This window comes from Orcinus orca, chromosome 2, assembly GCF_937001465.1.
Source record: "Orcinus orca chromosome 2, mOrcOrc1.1, whole genome shotgun sequence".
Lineage (NCBI taxonomy): Eukaryota > Metazoa > Chordata > Mammalia > Artiodactyla > Delphinidae > Orcinus > Orcinus orca.
The window spans coordinates 102895238-102913941 of NC_064560.1; the positions used below are offsets into that span (position 1 = coordinate 102895238).

At 37.1% G+C, this 18704-nt stretch overlaps 2 protein-coding genes across 5 annotated transcripts in view; one reads left to right on the forward strand and one right to left on the reverse strand.

Annotated features, from left to right (window-relative positions):
- Positions 1-679: 679 nt before the first annotated feature.
- On the reverse strand, positions 680-7156 carry PIERCE2 (piercer of microtubule wall 2). The gene is made up of 2 exons (XM_004274653.4): positions 7020-7156; positions 680-1234 (listed from the first exon to the last, which is right to left on the reverse strand). The coding sequence occupies exons 1-2, from the start codon at positions 7035-7037 to the stop codon at positions 887-889; spliced, it is 366 nt and encodes a 121-aa protein (XP_004274701.1). The 5' UTR covers positions 7038-7156; the 3' UTR covers positions 680-886.
- Positions 7157-7441: 285 nt separating this feature from the next.
- The window catches only part of CCPG1 (cell cycle progression 1), a 39256-nt gene continuing 27993 nt past the window's right edge, over positions 7442-18704 (forward strand). For 2 of the 4 annotated variants that reach the window (XM_012534799.3, XM_004274649.4), the window contains exon 1: positions 7442-7580. The gene's annotated coding sequence lies outside the window, so the exon portion shown is untranslated. Of the gene's footprint in view, positions 7581-7783; positions 7924-11181; positions 11239-18704 lie in introns of those variants that run through there. The other 2 variants (XM_033436960.2, XM_012534800.3) reach the window with 2 other exon arrangements.

Consider the following 18704-nt stretch of genomic DNA (forward strand, 5'->3'; position numbering starts at 1 on the left):
GTGGTTAGGACTCCTCGCTTTCACCGCCTGGGTTCAGTCCCTGGCCGGGGAACTAAGATCCCTCAAGCTGCATGATGAGGCCAAAAAAAAAAAAAGTAATTGCACTTGTAAAAACGTGCAACATTGTCTCACATTTTCATTCTTGTATAAGTAAGGTTTCTTCTGCCTGGATGGACCTTTCCTTTGATTTGGCTTTACCTTCTCCAGAATGTTTCTTCTGATCTTGGTCTCAATTTAAGCAATTCTCTGTGTCTGAAAGACCTTTTTCATAGTTTACATTACATAAATTATCATGTATTATTAATTTGCTACTCTCATTCCCCCCAAATATTGTTTATTGAAACAATAAAAGACACTTTTCTATTTCTGTGTTCCATTTTCATTGTATAGCACCTGCCATAAGTAGGTGTTCAATAAATATTTGCTAAATGAATGAATAACAAGTCCTCTCTTCCACCAGTTTAGCAGTGTGAACTAACGTTCCCCAGGTTCTAAGCTATTAGTTGAAATAACAGAAAAGTAGGAAATTACTCATCAGAATCTTCCTTAATTCAGTTTTCAAAATTACAGTTCCTGTGTTCCTTTGTCTTGATAAATATACTCAGTAGACAGTTGAGATCCTGAAAGCCTTTTGAAGCTTTTGGACTACATGAACTAAATAAAGTTAGGTATAATAAAATGCTTTCTACCTTTTATTCTATTTTGAACACATTTTTATTTAAGAAGTCACTGTCATTCAGTTATCAGTTGAAATGCTTTATTTCTTAAAGGTATTTTTAAAAAAATAATTCAAATCTTTTTATATTTCAAATTAGCTATCCTAGCCTTAGATTTAAAACTCATTTTTCCCAAGTATATTTTCTCTTTATTTAAGAGTAATATATTTTCATAGAGTGTGTTGAAAATTCGTAAAATCAAGGGTTCTTGTTCTGTCAGGTGCAGTGTTTAGAGTGTTATTTTGATAAAATCCAGTAGCTCTGATATTGCTTGAAAATACTTGGTCCTTTGGAGTATAATAGCAGGGGAAAAACTGTGGCATGGTTAAAAATTCACCATAATTACTTGAATTGGTTTTATACATAATCATTTTAGGTTTTGATAGTGAGGTAGCTGTATGGAGTGTCTTTGGGTCCAACATACATGAAAACACAGGATTGCCAGGGTTCACACAAGGAGGCAGTTGTTCAGGTTTCATTTCTGTTTCTGAATTTGAAGCTGAAGTAATTTTCTTATCCTAAAAGATAAATGCATAAAATAATTCTCAATTATAAAGTTCTGAAAAAAACAGAATTATTTAAACTTAGCCCTAAGCCTTTCTTACCCCACTACTCACAAAAAGTGACTCGAAAAAGATCAAAGACAAATGTAAGATCTGATACCGTAAAACTCCTAGAAGAAAACACAGGGAAAAAGCTCCTTGGAGTTGGTCTTGGTAATTTTTTGGATATGACAACAAAAGTACAAGCAATAAAAGCAAAAATCAGTAAGTGTGACTACATCAAACAAAAAAGCTTCTGTGCAGCACAAGAACAGCAGAAGGAAGAGACAGCCTTGGAATGGGAGAAAATATTTGCAAACCATACATCAGATAAGGGGTTAATTTCCAAAATATCTTTAGAACTCATACAATTCAATAGCAAAAAACCAAACAATATAATTAAATAATGGGCAGAGGATCTGAACAGACATTTTTCCCGAAGAAGACATACAGATGGCCAACAGGTACATGAAAAGATGTTCAACATCCTTAATCATCAGAGAAATGCAAATCTAAACCACAATGAGATATCAATCCACACCTGAAGAATGGCTATTATAAAGTTAAGAGAGAATAAGAGTTGGCGAGGATGTGGAGAGAAGGGGACCCTCGTGCACTGTTGGTGGGAATGTAAATTGGTGCAGCCACTGTGGAAAACAGTATGGAGGTTCCTCAAAAAACTAAAAATACGGGACGTCCCTGGTGGCGCAGTGGTTAAGAATCCGTCTGCCACTGCAGGGGACGTGGGTTCGAGCCCTGGTCTGGGAAGATTGCACATGCCGCGGAGCAACGAAGCCCGTGCACCACAACTACTGAGCCTGAGCTCTAGAGCCTGCGAGCCACAACTACTGAACCCATGTGCCACAACTACTGAAGCGTGAGCACCTACAGCCTGTGCTCCACCACAAGAGAAGCCACCGCAAAGAGAAGCCTGCACACCACAACTAGAGAAAGCCCGCGCGCAGCAACGAAGACCCAACACAGCCAAAAATAAATAAAATAAATAAATTAAAAAACAACCAGAAAAACTAAAAATAGAACTATCATATGATCCAGGAATTCCACTTCTGGGTATATATCTGAAGGAAATGAAATCACATCTTGAAGAGATATCTGTACTCCCATGTTCACTGCAGCATTCACAATAGCTAAGACATGGAAACAACCTAAGTATTCATCAACAGATGAATGGATGAAATTTTGGTACATACACACACACACACAACGAAATATTATCAGCCATAAAAAAGGAAGGGATCCTGCCATTTGCAGCAACATGGATGGACCTTGAGAGCATTATGCTAAGTAAAGTTAAGTCAGAGAAAGACAAATACAGTATGATCTCACATATATGTGGAATCTGAAAAAAAAAAAAAAAGTCAAACTCAGAGCAGAATGGTGGTTGCCAGGGGCTGGGGATGGGGGAAATAGATGTTGGTCAAAGGGTACAAACTTCCAGTTATAAGAAGAGTAAGTTCTAGGGATCTAACGTACAGTATGGTGACTACAGTTAACAATACTGTATTATATAATTGAAAGTTGCTAAAAGAGTAGATGTTCTCACCATACCCACACACAAAAATTTGTAATTATGTGAGGTGATGGACATATTAACTAATCTTACTGTTAATCATTTCACAGTATATATGTATATGAAAGCATCATGTTGTACCTTAAACTTACACAATATTATATGTCAATTATACCTCAATAAAGCTGGAAAAACAATAGAGAAGAAAACAAAAACTTAGCCCCATCTACTCTCCTTTTGGGAGTCATTTTCTCTGGAGGACATTGAAGAGTACCCATTCAATTATATATATCTGTACAGAGCAAACTTGTCAAAAGTATGTACAAGGTAGCTTTTTAAAATCCTGTACTAGAACTATGAGAATTTATAAAAACGTGTAACTTATAGAGTAAGACTGCAATAGGTCATAGTTCGAAGAGGACGTACAGCTTAATTTCAGAGTGAAAAGGGAACAAGATAAACATTCAGGGATCTTAACCTTGTGGGGGATAGCCATTAAGCAAATAATTATACAACTGACTAATTGTGGTAAGTGCTATGAAGAAAAAAAATTCAGGATATTTATGAAGACATATAGGGGGTTCTAACCTAGTGTGAGGGCCTAGGAAGGCCATTCTGGTGACGTGTCGCTGAATCTTAAGACTGGAAGGCAAGCAAAGGAAAAGATAGAGGAGGGCACAAAGAAAAAGCATGGCCAAAGTGGAGTAAGTTAGAGTGAAAATGGCTGCAGATGAGAATAGAGGGGCAGGAGCCAGATCCTGAAGGGTCTGGTTGGCTATGTGAAAAGTTTAGATCTTTATGGTAAAAGCAATGGAAAGCTATTGAAGCGTTTTAAGGAGAAGCATGTTATGATGTAATATGCTTTTTAGTAAGATTACTTTGGCTGCCGTCAGAGACTTGAATGGATGTGGAGAGGAGCTTCAGTGTTCCATGTGACTGACGATGATGATTTATAGAAGAATGGTGGTATAGAGAGACTAGTAAATAAATTTGAGACACATTTTGGAAGTAGAATTCATTGGACCTGGTGATTGATTGGATGTGGATAGTGAGGAAGAGGGACAGATCAAGAAAGACTCCCACATTTCTGGACAAACATTTGGGTAGATGGTGGTGCCATTTACTACAATTTAATATGTAATTAACATATATAATAAATTTAATAAATATTTAAAATATACATAACTTAGCTATTTGGGGAGGGAGGGAGCAAGATATTACAAAGAATGGGTACAAAAGTGCATATTGCTTTCTAGCAATGCATATAACATGCTTATCCTTAGTAAAGTCAAGTCTATAAAAAACATCAAGCTTCAATAATGAAGGTGAAAGAATTCAAATGGAACACACTATATGCACCTTGTTTATCACTCATTCAACAAATACTGAGTACCCACTGTGTACCAGGCATTGTTAGATGATGGAAAAATAGTGATCAACAATCTAAAGTTCCTAGAACTTACATTTTATTACCTAGAAGACAAGCACATAGGAAACCAGCTCAATAATGTTGGGAAACTGGTTATTTAAAAAAAATGTAGGTCTTCACCTTCAAATATTAGGTGTCACCAGTTCTGGGTTCTGATGTTGCCAGTGATAATAGCTGCGTGACTTTGATAAAATTATTTTGCAAGGATTCAAATTCCTTGTCTATAAATATAAAACAAAGGAGATGGATTAGTTTTTTTTCTTTTTCTAATCTGAGGTTATAAGGGCTCTCCAAATGTAGCAATAGGAAAGTGATTTTCAGTTATTTGAAAAACATGAAGGAAGTGTATATTTACTTGTGATAAGGCTCTTAAAAATGATTGTGGTGTCCATGTAGGCAAAAAATTTTGGTAGTTAAAAAACCCTCCAAATTTGGCAACTTCTGGAATACTTAAGATCTAAGTCCTTCCAGATCAGAAATTATATTATTATATCTAACCTCATAGAGATTGGCAGGGTTCTGTAACTCTGACTTTTTAAGGTTGCATTAAATAGAAGGTTGTTTATATGCATTAAAATTCTTTTGCTTTGAAGACTCTATAGTAGATGCTTGTGATTCATGAGGCTGAGACCCTTTAAGAATTCTAAATCCTTAAAACTAGCAAGCATATAATCTCAGTTTCTCCAACTCTAAAAATGGAGGAAAGAATATTGACCAAGTTGCTGTGTCACGCTTAAGTTAGGATCAAATCTGGGTCAGATTAGTTCGGTTCCTCTTAGACTAACTCAGCTCCCTCTGAATTCTTGGGTTATTCTACTTAATGTCTCTGCAAAGTTAAGTTCCCCACTGTCAGGAACCTATTTGTTTTGAAATCTTGAGTTCAAACCTGCAAATGTGAAGTATTTACTCCACTTTCTTTTCTTTTGTTCAGATTTGAAGAAGTATAATAGAGTGTTGGAGGAGTAGCACAGGCAAGAACTTTGTGGCCTAGATTCCAAGCCTTTATCATCACTGCACCTTTGTTTTTATATTGTCTGTAAAACTGGGAAAAAAGGGGGAAAAAAAAAACAACCTGCCATAGTTCCTGTGGTTGTGGAAATGAAAGAAAATCGGATGTAAATGATACGCTGCTATATAAATGGAACCAATTTTTAACATTTTCTTTTTTGCAGGTATACTTCAATGCATATGCATGATCTTCCAGAATTCAGTTCTGAAATTTACAGGTTAAGAAAACTTTACAGTAGTGTGCTACCATTTACTAACATTCATTATCTTGTAGGAAGAGATACAAAGCTGGAAGTAGAACTCATCAGTTCTTGCTGTTTATTCTTTTTTGACACTGCTTATTGTTTTAAATATCAAGAGCACAGACATTGGAGAATAGTAAGTCACCAGAATCCTACGGTATCACAACAGGTCAGCTTTTCTCAAAATGTCTAGGTTCTCTCAGCACATGGAAGGCTTCTTAGGTGGAAGGTGCTGCCCTGTGACTTGTGAGAAAAAGTACCAACCCTAATTTACTTTATGGACACCAGTCAGGTTGCCCAGGGCAACCTCAGTCCCAGAGGTTGTGACTTTCAAATCACCTTCTGCAACTGGCTCTAAAATTCTGATCAACTTTGAATCAAAATGGAATACAGAAAACAGAATCTAGTGAAAATAGAAGACAAATTTTGTTGGCATAATCTGTACCACACAATCTGTAAAAGTTAGTGTCTACCGAAATCTTTTAGACCTCCAGGACAATTCACAAATGTTTACGGACTTGGAAACAAAATACCCCTTGCTTTTACTTTATATCCTAGGCCCTCACTGCAACTTTCTTATTTGGGTTTCGACCTCTTCAAATCTGGTATTCTTAAAATGTAGAGTTCAAGACAGATACAATCAAAAACAAAACAGCCTAATATAAAGAATAATAAAAAGATTACTTTAAATTCTCTGCTAGGTTATATATTGGGTCAGCAACTGTTACTGAAGAAGGTTAATGAAAATTATAAATGAATCTTTTAAAATCGATTAAGTCTAAAATTAGACTGTGCAAGTGCCTTGAAAATCTACAAATAGATGGTATTAGCTTCCTTACTAATTTAATTTTCAGGCTCTCCTAGAATTAGAGAAAACCAGGCCACTTTGACTTTTCCAAGTCTTTTGTTATAAACACACACACATTTTTATAAAGATAAATAACAAGCTACTGAAATAATAAAAATGCCCATTATAGAAGCTGTAATTATAAAATTAAAAAAAAATTTTTTTTTTTGGTTTTGTGTCACAGTTGATGTTAACTACAGTAACAACAAATGCAAAAAAAACCCTGTAAGTCTAATTTTGAGGCACCCTTTTGTTTCCCCTCAGGCCCACCATCCTCCTTGTTCATGTTTTTCTTAATTTATCTTTTTCTGGCCACAATTAGGTGACAGAGAATTAAACCTTAACTTTCTACTGTTTCCATCAACAGTGAGTATAAATGCACCATATACTTTTTTCCCCTCATATCCTTTTTTGAACAAGACACAATGTAAACAGATGTCAAATTAACAAGGTACGTTTTTCTTGTTCAAAACCATCACGGCATTTTGCAATGGGGCATGAGTTGCATACCATCCCCAATCATCTTTATACCTTCAGAGGCAATTCTGGCTTAATGCAATGCATGTTACATCTGTGTAGCCCAGCGGTTGCCTACAACGGTGGGGTTTTTTTGGAGGGTGGGGGTGGGTGGGAGTGTGGGGTGCCCAAGTTTATAGTAAAGAGTACCGACAGTCAAAAACATCCAGCCCTCTGCCCAAACCCACCCAGTCGCCCTCGGTCATTCTCGATATCTTCTTTATTTTTTTCGGCAAACGCAGTCTTTTCCTGCAGCGGATGGCAAGGCCAGCAAGCGCCGACTTTTACTACACCCAATTAAAGCAGCAAAGAGAAGGCGAACCGTCGGCTGGATGGATACGTGTAAACTAATCGACCTAATCCCGGGAGCCGTCCTCCAGGGTGGAATCCTTCGGAGAGGCTGTAGCAGGCCGTCTCCACAGTAACCGGCCGCGGCGCCTCTGCAGTGCCGGGGCCCGGATGTTGTGAGGATCACGGCCGCGGGGCCCAGCTTCCGGCAGCCTGCCGGCGGCGGACTGCGCTCCTCTTCGGGAGTCGTAGTTCTTCCCTCCGCCGCCGTCCGGTATAAGGCGCGGGCGGGACTACGAGTCCCGGCATGCGCCGCGGCGCCCCACCGCCCTCCGCCTTTCGGCTGCGGTCGCCTGCGGGCAGGTTGTTGTTTTTATGAGAGGCGTCACTGCTCTCGGAGCTGTGACCGCCGCCGCCGCGACAGCTAACGCCGTCGGGCGGAGGTGGCGCTGCTCCTTCAGGTACGGCCCTGGGCGAGTTTGGACCCCAGGAGGGGAGTCCGGGCCGACTGTCGGGGTCCTGGCTTAGCCGCCTGGCGGAGGCGGTCGCGGGGTTTCCGCTGAAGGGGGGCTTGACCCTAGGCGCTCGGTGTTTGCGGCCGCCTGGGTGGCCTCCTCGGAAGGCGAGTCTGCATCCCCCGTGGCGGAGCCGGTCCGGTGGTCCTGCAGCCTCGGTTCCCTGCGTTGCAGACGCGAGCGGTGTGCCGGGAGTGTGGGGGAGCCGACAGCCCAGGGGACGCACCCGCCTTCCTCCGCTGGGCTGGCTTAAGGCTCTCCTCGGTCCTGATTGATGAGAATCCATATGGTAAGATGTTATGTGCGTCACTCCGCCGGGTTTTCAGCCGGCCGGTCTTTTTTGGTGACGTTTGAGCCCCGTGATGACAGGAAGAGAAAGATTAAATAATGTGTTTGAGATTTCTGCTTGTGAGCCTGGCTGATAATGATCAAATCTCCCTGTCTATCCTGTTCCGCCTCCACCGGTCCCCTTCCTAATCGATAAGCCCTCCGTAGCAGCAGGTCACACCGTGCCTTGTACGCGTTACTGTTTATCTTTATTTAACGAATCAACTTTTTGCCTTTGGGAGCGCCAATTTTAACGAACTCAGCCAATTAGGTACTTTGTTGAGTGGGTGAAATTTGCACTCAGTGTGGCTTTATTAAAAAATGGAATGGAGCCTTCTTGTAGCTAGAATAGGTAATTATTTTAGTACTGCGAATTTTAGGAGGTTTGCCTCCTCAAATAAGGTCACATCTACTGGACGGTACTTGAAATGTCATTATTAGCGCATCGTATCTTTGGCTTAACGTTTGAATCTTATTAGGCCCCACCTTTCTCAGGGGGGTATTTATCACACCTTGGACGCTAGTGTGAATGGTTTACTATAATTCCCTGAGCTATGGTCATAAAGGGGAAGGGAAGGGAGAAAGTGAGGGTATTATTTTAATAAATAATTTTTAATCCTTTACCCAACCTAAGGATGGGATTCTAATTAAAGAAGCTATTAAAAATCGCTCTCAAATAATATTTGAGGGTGTGGGAAATACTAGTTTTTAAATGAAAGTAGGTTAGAAAGTAGTGTAATACTAATTTTCTTAACTAAACCATAGGACTAGAAGTGATTCGATGTCTATTAGAAACAAGACTCAAAGGAGTGTAATAGTTATAAAGTGATTAGATGGTGAAACTACAAATTATTTTTTTCTTTATACTTTTTGGTATTTTCCAAATTTTCTATAGGAAAAAACCTTAATTTAAAGAAAAGGACACAGGTGCAGCAATTCCAGTTATACAGACTCTTTAAACATTAATTTTAAAAAGCAAATAACTAAAAACAACATAGGCAGAGCCCCTGTTACTGCATCCACGGACTCTGTGAATAACAAGTTTAAATGTATGTAAGTTAGTTGTTGAGAAGTGACAAGAAATGCATTGGTTGGACTGGAAAGGAAACAAAAAAATATGACAGTAATTCTTAGCATTTGTACATCTCGTCTTATTTTGATCTGTTTTCTTTTCATTTTATACAGTAAAATCAAGACAAGATTGCTTACTTTTCTTCAATTAAGGGAGTGCAATCTTGATTATTACTGTAACTCAAGGTGACAAAGCATGGGCATATTAATCTGAAAAGATCTGGGATGTAGCAGGATTTTTCATTTATTATTTGTAAACATTTGCCAGTGGAAATAAAGAAGTTAAACATTATTATAAAATGGGGGCTTTAAGCTTGTTTTCATCAAGTCATTTCAAGTATCAATACTATGTTTTATATGCCTGATATTTTGGATTATGTTTTTGTTTCATTTTCTATTATGGATATGTTGGATATGGTTGAGTAAGTAGCATATTTAGCCCACATTTTGTTTTCTGTCATAAAGAAAGGGCCACATTGTTCTTCGATAGGAATAGTCCATGTATTTTTGCAGTTACCAGTCTTGAGAAAATGGGGTTTACCTCAATTCCAAGTGTCCATTAACTCAATAGAATAGCCATTCTGAAGCTTTGTTTTTATTTTTTTGCTTTTTTGTTTTTTAAGCTGTAGAAGTCATACTTTGTTTTCTTAGGTTCTTTTCTTTGGAGCATTGCTTCTCTCCCCAGATTTCAGTTTCTTTTCAATATTTTCTATTGTTTTATTTTGTGTATTTTGTGCCCTTTGTTGGCTCAATATCTCACTAAAAATTTGGGTTCATTTACAGGGCATAAGAAACATTCATAATTACTTAACATGTTTGATTTACTAACTGGTTCCACAGTATTGTGTAGGTTGTGTAATTGTATTTTATCTAAGTTAAATATTTAAAAAATTAGGTGAGTTTGAACTGAGAGCTTAGAAGTAGTAGTTTCTGACATGTAAAGAATATGGACACAGTGCAAGGCCTGTTAAGCCCAGGGTATTTTAAAACAGAAAATGCAGACTCATCTAACAATGCAGAACTACTAGAGGCTGAATTGCTTTTGTGTTTGAGTGGTTAAGATGAGGAAGTTGCCATATTGTAGGCGATAACTTACATTTTCAAGAATTTTCTTCCTGGGAGTTGTGCAGTTTTTGTTTTGTTTTTAAATTTATTTGTAAAAATTTGTTAAACAGTTTTTAAAGGTTACTTTCCATTTACAATTATTACAAAATATTGGCTCTGTTTTCCATGTTGTACGATACATTCTCGAGCCTATCTTACACCCAGTAGTTTGTACCTCCCACTCCCCTACCCTGTATCGCCCCCCCCAACCACTAGTTGGTTCTCTATATCTGTAAGTCTGCTTCTTTTTTTGTTATATTCACTAGTTTGTTGTATTGTTTATGTTCCACATATAAGTGATATCTTACCATGTTTGTCTGGTAGTTCTGCAGTTTTGACTAAATTAAAATAGTTAAAAAAAATGAGTTGGTTTAAAAGGTCATGTTCGATGTATTGCACTAGATAAACTTGAAAATAAATATCTCAGTTTGAGTTCTAAGGTGAAATTTAACTCTGTAATATGGGGAGGATTGCAACTAACTGATAGATTGAGAGGATTTTTTTTCCAAGGGGTGTTTAAGGTGTGGAAACCTGCTTAAGGGCTTATAGAGTTTTCTGGAGGAAGTATTAGCAAGGAAGTATTAGTATTAGCAGTAAGTCAGAAATCTAATTTTTCTTCAGTATTTGTCCATAAAGCAGTTTCCTAAAACCTTATTTCTGGTTCATGTTGCCAGCATGATGAAATGTGAAAAAAGAATTGGATTGGGAGTCAGGACGTTTAATGATGTTGACAAATAATTTAACTTATGAGCTTCTATTGTTTCCATTTGTACATAATAAGTAACAGCCATTGCCATACTTCATGGGGTATGTGTGAAGATCAAATCAGATATAAAAAGTCGTATCACTTTGTAAGTGGCAGAGTGATCTACCCATGCAAAGTATTATTGGCCTGCGTAAGTAACATTTACATAAAGCATATTATACATTTGAAGTGTGATGACTTAATGTGATATATATACTTTTGGACTGAGAAGTTTGATGGAAAAAAGTCATATGGGATCTTCATTTGATTTTTTTGATAGTGCTTTTTGCCTTTTACTAGGTTGAAGGGAACCTGGCCCCTTTCCTGACTGTGACTTTGTACTCTACTGCATTAAAGGTTTGGAAATTGCAGTGTGCTTTTATGGTTCAGCCTTTAATTTTGGTTTTGATTTGTTTTAATTGCACATCTAAAGTATAAAGAAGATCTTCAGTGTAACTTAACAGTAGGAAGTGGATGTTGTTTTTAATGTTCTAAAACAGTCCTTTAAGTCGATTTCATGAACAGTGAGTCTACACAGAATGTCAAATTCCAGGTCCTTCCAGAGATACATTACATGTGTAAGCATTTGTCTTTCAGGCAAAGAGATAGTTTAGAGCTTAGACACTCCTTCTGGGGAAGTCAACCCTATCTGTATTACATACAACATCTGCCCCTTGAGATTAACTTCAAGTTGGGTTGACATATAGAACATTCAAGTAAAAAAGTCTTTTAGAAACTTACAAATCAATTCTGCGGACTTTATGAGAGCAAATATAAGCGAAAGTGAAAGGCAAAGAAACATATAATATATCATGGGTTGGTAATGACTGCTTCTATATTTGATTAGTTGATAACTCAAATAACATCTTTACTAACATTTTATCTAATATTACTACTAGAAAGTAACAATGGGTGTGTACTTGTCTATTATGTACTTAAAAAAATGGAAAACAGAATAAAAATATATAAAATCCCTTTGTTTTCCATCTCTCTGGCTTTTTTCCCAAATGAAAAGTAGAAGAGAGTTGTAAAAAAAAAAAAATTAGGACAGATTATCCTTTTGTGGAAAGTATGTTTAAGATAAAAAATATAGATATATGATGAATACATATATTTTAACAAGTAAAATTATTAAAAAATTTTTTTGAGAGTAGAAAAAACAACATCAAGCTAGATCCCATTAGTTTTACTTATCTCTGAAAGGGGAAGAGGAGCCAACAGGGCCTGGCAGTGCCCAAGTGAGGGTCGTATGGCGCCTAGTCAAGCTTCTAGATTTACTACTGGCTCTTTCAGGCTTTTCCAAAATTAAGATGTAACAATCCTGGAAAGTCAGGATTCTTTTCAGAATGGGAACACCTGGTGAAAAGGTATTTCCATACTAACAGATATCTTAATTTCCCCCCAGCATTTTGAATTCATATGGTTTACTGCTTTGTTTCAAACTTTTAATCAAAGGTGTAGCTTCTTTTAGATGGAGGCAAAAAGGGATACTTTTATCTTCAAATATGGCAGTAGTTGCTTTTGTTTCCCAATATGAAGGATGTTACATCATAAAAGAAATCTTGTGAAGAAATTGTGTATTGACTCACTTCTTGCAGAATTTGTTTTCTAAACCAAAAAGTTAATTTACTGTATGTAACAGTATTGCTGCCTCTTTCTGGTCATGGATAAAGTGAAATTACTACTATTGGAGATTTTTTTCCAGATACCTATCTTTAGCGATATCGGTGTTTAAATGAAATTCCACTCCATTAAAACTAGGAAAGCCTGTTTGCTATGGACAGGTTATCTTTGAATCCACTTAGAAGATGCATATAACCAAGGGGCAGGACAGCCATTGGACCCACATCTTGATGCCGTAATTACTACACTGTGGACTCTTCAAATCCCTGGGTTATGCTCTCTCTTCTCTAGCATCAGTTTTCTCCAGTAAACTTCTGATACCTCAGATATAAACGTTTTAATATGATTCCCTTTAGTCCTTTAATTTATTCTGAAGAGACTGGTCATCCAGAAGATGATTGGATTTTTGTCAGTCATTCATTTACTTAATATTGGGTTTGTCTTTTCATTTAAAAAAATGTATATTTTTTTCCTGCGGATTATGAAGGTAATAAATAGCTCACTGAAATTTAGCAGACATAATACGTGTAATTTTAGTTTTTTTAGATTTGAAAGATACTCTTTAAAATTAGACTAATGCATATAAATTAATATCAATAGGGTTTATTATACATATCATTTTCTGACTTGCTTTTTTCACAGAATATATTATTGATGTCTTTCCATGTCAGGACATGTTGATCTATTTTAAATTTTTAATGGCTGCATTAATAATAGATATTATACATTTTAATTTTAATAAACTCACTCTTGATAGACTTTTCACTTTCTAATTTTGTACTATAAAAATTCAACCATTCTTACACACATGTATATGTATTTTCATATTCATGTGAGTATTTCTACCAGATAAATTCCTAGAAATGAGGTGGATAGGAAATGAAATAGAGATGATAGGTCACAGGGTATCTGCCTGTAAAATTTTGTTATTACAAAATTACTCAAATGATAATAACTATGCATTTTTACTGTTTACAGTACCTGTTTTTCTGTATCTGACCTATTAACCTGTTTAATCTTTGTTGATCGTTTAGGCATTAAAATAATCTTGCTACTCTTTGTGTATCTTTCGTAGTAAGGTTGAGCATTTTTTTCCTTATAAGCCATTTTAATATCTTCTATAAATTGCTTACTCATATTCCTTGATAAATTTTCTATTCAGTTTTTTAACCTTTTTCTTACTCATTTATTGGTGTACTTTAAATGTTTTGAAAACTGTTATATATGTCACAGGTATTCTCAGTATATCATTCTTATTTTTATGACTTTTGGCAAACAAGTTTATGATTTTTATATAATAAAAAGCTTTTCCTCTACAATTTCTAGGTTTTGTGTAAAGCTTAGTAAAAAGGTCATCTTTACCCCAGGATTGTAAAACTTTTCTGTTTTGTTTGAGTCTTTTTGTGTGTGTGGTTTTATTTTATATGTTTAAATCTCTGGGCTGTATTTTTACCAGGTGGTCTTAAGGTTTTATGAAGCCTTATCTTAATAATGCCGAACTTTCACAAGGCAAACATGAGAGATGACATCAATCTGAAAGTCTTTTGCAACACCACATTTATGACGTTTAATGGAGAGTATAATTCCTGAGTGATGCAATTTGTCAAAAAACTGATTTTTTCCCCCTTTGGGAGGTAGGAGGGGAAGAACAATGAAATTTACTGTCTTTTTAAATTCAGAAGCGTTTTATGTGAAAATGGCTCTTATCTTTCGCATCTCTTTCATTCTCTACCTTTCACACCAACCATAGAAAGGCTCTGCTGTTTTGAGCATCCAGAATGGCAGCCAGCACTTTAGTTCCATATTCAGAATTACCTGTCAGATCATTTGTCTCTTGATGCTGTTTGGAAGCAATTTAGTTTGGCCTGGGCTTCGTGAAAATATGTTGCAGGATTTATCTGCTATAACAGTTAAAAAGCCATACAAAAACTTACTCTTTTTCAAATAAAGAGTTTACCTGACCATTCTAGCCAATAAGCCTTGGAATCAACTTCCCTAAGGCAGTCTTTTTTTTTTCCCCCACAGCACAGAGGCCTAGTGGGTACTAGGCACTCCTAGGCTAGGCTTATTTATTGCCAGAGTTTGGGGACTGAAATAAGGTTGACATTGTAGATGAAAAAAAAAGTATAAGCTGAGCCTTCACTTAAGATGAGACTATTTGGAAAAAAGAAAGCAACACAGTGAAAGGTTCTTCCCCCACCACAATGAACAGGATTGAAGACCCTTTAATTCCGCAAAGAGATACAGTTCTCACCATTTACTCCAGAAGTGTTTGTCACAGTACTTTTTAAAATGTAAATTTGTGCCAAATTACCATAAAGCATAGTGACAGTAACAGTTTTAGATCCTTACTTAGACAGAAAATCTTAGAATTTCTTAAGCTTTTCTGTTTCAACCCCTTCATTGTGGTGCTTAGTGATTTTAGTGGCCCTAGCTCCCTTTTGAAAATAGGCAGGAATAAAAAAATTCATAATTGTGGTACATTTAAAAGAGGCAAGCTTAAGGGGTGGGGCTAGACCTGAAATTAGACCTGTAGCTCATTACTATTTCTGATCCTTCAATTCCTGATCTGAGTAAAAATGCTTGTGTGTCCTTTTCTATAGATAAAATAGAATATTAAGCGATTAAAGATGAGAGATTATTATGTATGTATTGTATGACTTCTGACTAGTAGAGAGCAGTTAAAATTTTTGTGCAGTTATAGAGACATTGAAAATTAAATTGAAACTTCTTATCAAAAGCTTTGAACTTAACACTAACTAGTAAAGTAACTCATGCATAAAAGTAATAGAGGCTGCTCTTAGGCAAGCTATGCTAAGAAGTACAGAACTTATGCTGAGAAATAAGAAATAAATGCGATACATTCAGGGGAAGGAGAGATCAGTGTGTCAGAAACATGAAGGAAAACTTCATGGAGGAGACTGAGCCTTAAAGATGGAAATCAGAAGAAAGGAAAGGAGGAAAGCATTCCAGGAAGTGTGACTTGAGTAAGTGAAGACATGGAGGTAGGGCTGTGCTCCTCTACTTGTAGCAAGTAGATTACTTTGATCAGATGAAATAGCCCTGGAGGAGAGAACTAATCGATTGCAAGCTAGGCTAGAGCCAGGTAGTGGAAGCATTTGGATGTCCCCTTAAGAAGTTTGACTTTATTGTACAGAATACTTATTCTCAAGGTCATGGGGAGACTTTTGCACAGGAAGTTTAAAAAAAAATTTCTAGCGTTTGGAATAAGTACTGCATGTAACCTGCAGTCAGTTTCACTGTTGCCTGTATGTAAGTGTTCAGGGTGGTTGTGTGTGTTTAGGGAGGGACCAAGCGAAGAGTTGCAAAATAGCACTGTAAAAAGTGGTGAGTACCATTGTAATTAAAACAGCCTTGTTTTGGTGCTGGAATATAGATCATTGGAACAGAATGGAGACTACAGAAACTGATTCATAAATGTATGGGACTTTATGTGACAGAGAGTGGCATTTTAAATCATAGAAAAAATATGGAATATTTAATAATTGACATAATTTCTACCTCACACTAAAAGGGAGAATACCCAGATTCACACATTAAATAGCTAAATGTAAAAGCCAAAACTGAAAAAGTATTAGTAGAAAATATAGGAGAACTATTTACAATCTTGAGAGTAGGGAAGACTTTCTAAAGCAAGGTGTAAAATATAGGCTATAAAAAATACCTTATTCTCCATCCTCAACATTTGACTGCATAAAATTTAAAGACATCTATGATAGAAGATATTTTTTTAAATTGAATCATGCTAGAAAAAAATATTTGCAGTAGGTTTAGCAGTGAATTCATTCATGACCCAATTTATGAAGAACTTCTGAAAATCAACAGAGATAGCCCAATAGGAAAGTGAACATGTGAACATTAGATAATTCATGGGAAATGAAATAAGGATAGCCAATAAACATAGGAAAAGATGCACAACCCCACTGAGTCATCTGGGAAATGCAAATTGAAATAGGAGATTTACTTTTTTTTGCTCATGACATGATCAGAAATTAAAGATGGTTGTTACATTTTTGGTGAGGTTGTGGAGAAATCGGTACCTTCTTGTGTTGGTGGGAGGTCTTCCCTAACAACCTTATTTAAAATTCTGATCCCTACCCCCTACTCCCTGCATTCAGTTTTCCCCCTTTTTGCTTTATTTTTCTCCACAGTACTTGCCACCAACTAACTTAACTACATCTTCTGCTTGTTTATTTCTGTGGGGTTGTTATTGGACAAAAAATAGAATATAAGAGACATTTAAAAAGTTTTTATTAGTTGGGATCTTGGGTCCTCTTTCCTTTATCCAACAGTCTGGTTTAAAGCAGGCATTTCATATCCTCTTGGGGAGATGAAAGTTGCAGAACCTCTGAAAAGCATGATAGAAGTAGGTTCTTGAAAGCTGTCTAGACTGACTGACTCATCTTTGATCACATTTACAGTACAGCAGCACTTTTGGGACCTTTGGTCACAGCCCATTGGTTGGCTTACCTCGGAATTGTAGACGTGTGGGAGAATAATGCCCCCATTCTTCTCCATCGTGTCTAATTCTAGAAGATACAGTAATGGAAACCGTACCTTTTCCATAGTAAAATGTAGCTACTCAGGAATGATGAGGGGCACCATCATATCAGCTAATATTCACTCCAGTTGTATTTTATGAGGTAAAATTAATATTGTTGCTCTGTTATTAGTTTTGACAGCTGCCACCTAAAGTGTAATTTTAAATTACATCTTTGGTCTGTATCTCTCCCCTAAATTCAGTCTCCAGCTGCCTACTTGACGTTTCAACTTGGACGTGATAATAGCTGTCTCAAATTTAATATGTCCCCGATGAGTTTACCAATTTTCCTTTCATAACCTGCTGCTTTTGAAGTCTTCCAGTCTTAATGGCCTTTCCATTCTTGTATTTACTTAGGACGGGGGTCATCCCTCATACCTTGTATTCAGTACGTCAGGAAGCCCAGTTGGTTATACCTTCAAAATATAGGTATAATTTGCCCACTTCTTACTGTCTTTGCTACCACCCTGGTCCAAAGCACCATCATCTCACGTGGATCACTGTGGTAGCTTTGCAAATGGTCTTCCTGCTTCTGCCTTTGCCCCCTCACAGTGCTGTCTCAATAGGGCAGCCAGTGTGATCCTCAATTATTCCTTTCCTCAAAATACTTCTATGACTTTTAGTTTCACTCAGTAAAAAGTCTTAGGATCTGTAAGGCCCTACATCATTTGTCTCCCACTCCATTATCTCTCTGTCCTCATCTCTTTCCACTTTCCCGGTAGCCCACTTCTCTCCAACCACACAGGCCTCCTTGCTGTTTCTCATAGATATGGGCTTGGTTCCAACTTTGTACCTACTGTTCCTTTGGTCTGAAACACTCTTTACCCAGTTAACTGCACGATGATTCACTCACTCATTCAAGTCTTTGCTCAAATATACCTTCTTAAGGAAGCTTTCGCTGATCATCCTTTTTGAAATTAAGCCTCTCCAACCCAGCATTTTCTATTCTCTTTTCCCATGCTTTCTCTGTAGTAGGAAATATACCATCAAATACACTGTGTATTCTACCAGGTATTTGATGGTATTCAAATACCAGGTAATGTTGTTTATTGGATGACTCCAGTGTGAAAGGAAAATTGAGATGATTTTTTTTTCCTTTGGCCACACCATGTGGCATGTGGGATCTTAGTTTCCCAACCAGGGATTGAACCCATGCCCCCTACATGGAAGCATGGAGTCTTAACCACTGGACCGCCAGGGAAGTCCCAGAAAATTGAGATGAATTTAATTCAGACTATTGCAATAGGAATATCTCAATGAACCGAGGAGTTTTATAGAGGCAAGTAAACAAGGGACTCAGAATGGGTGGAAGTGAGTCTTACCTGGGATTTTTTGAGGGCAGGTTGGTCCTTTGCAGTTAGCTCTCAGTCAGAACACAAAACAGGATGGGGAAATTTCTCAACCTTCCTTGCTTTCCTGGAGCACAGGGCTCAAATGAAGTTCAACCTAGTCAATTACTGATAGAATTTAAGCTCCAGGAAGGCAAGACTCTTACTTGTTTTGTACATTGGTATATTTTCAATATCCTGCATGTGCTAAGAACTCAATAAATATTGAATGAACAGATGGATAAAGGAGTAAATTAAAAATGGTACTAACTGTAGGCCCATCTGCTGGAGAGTTTGATTATACTAGTGTA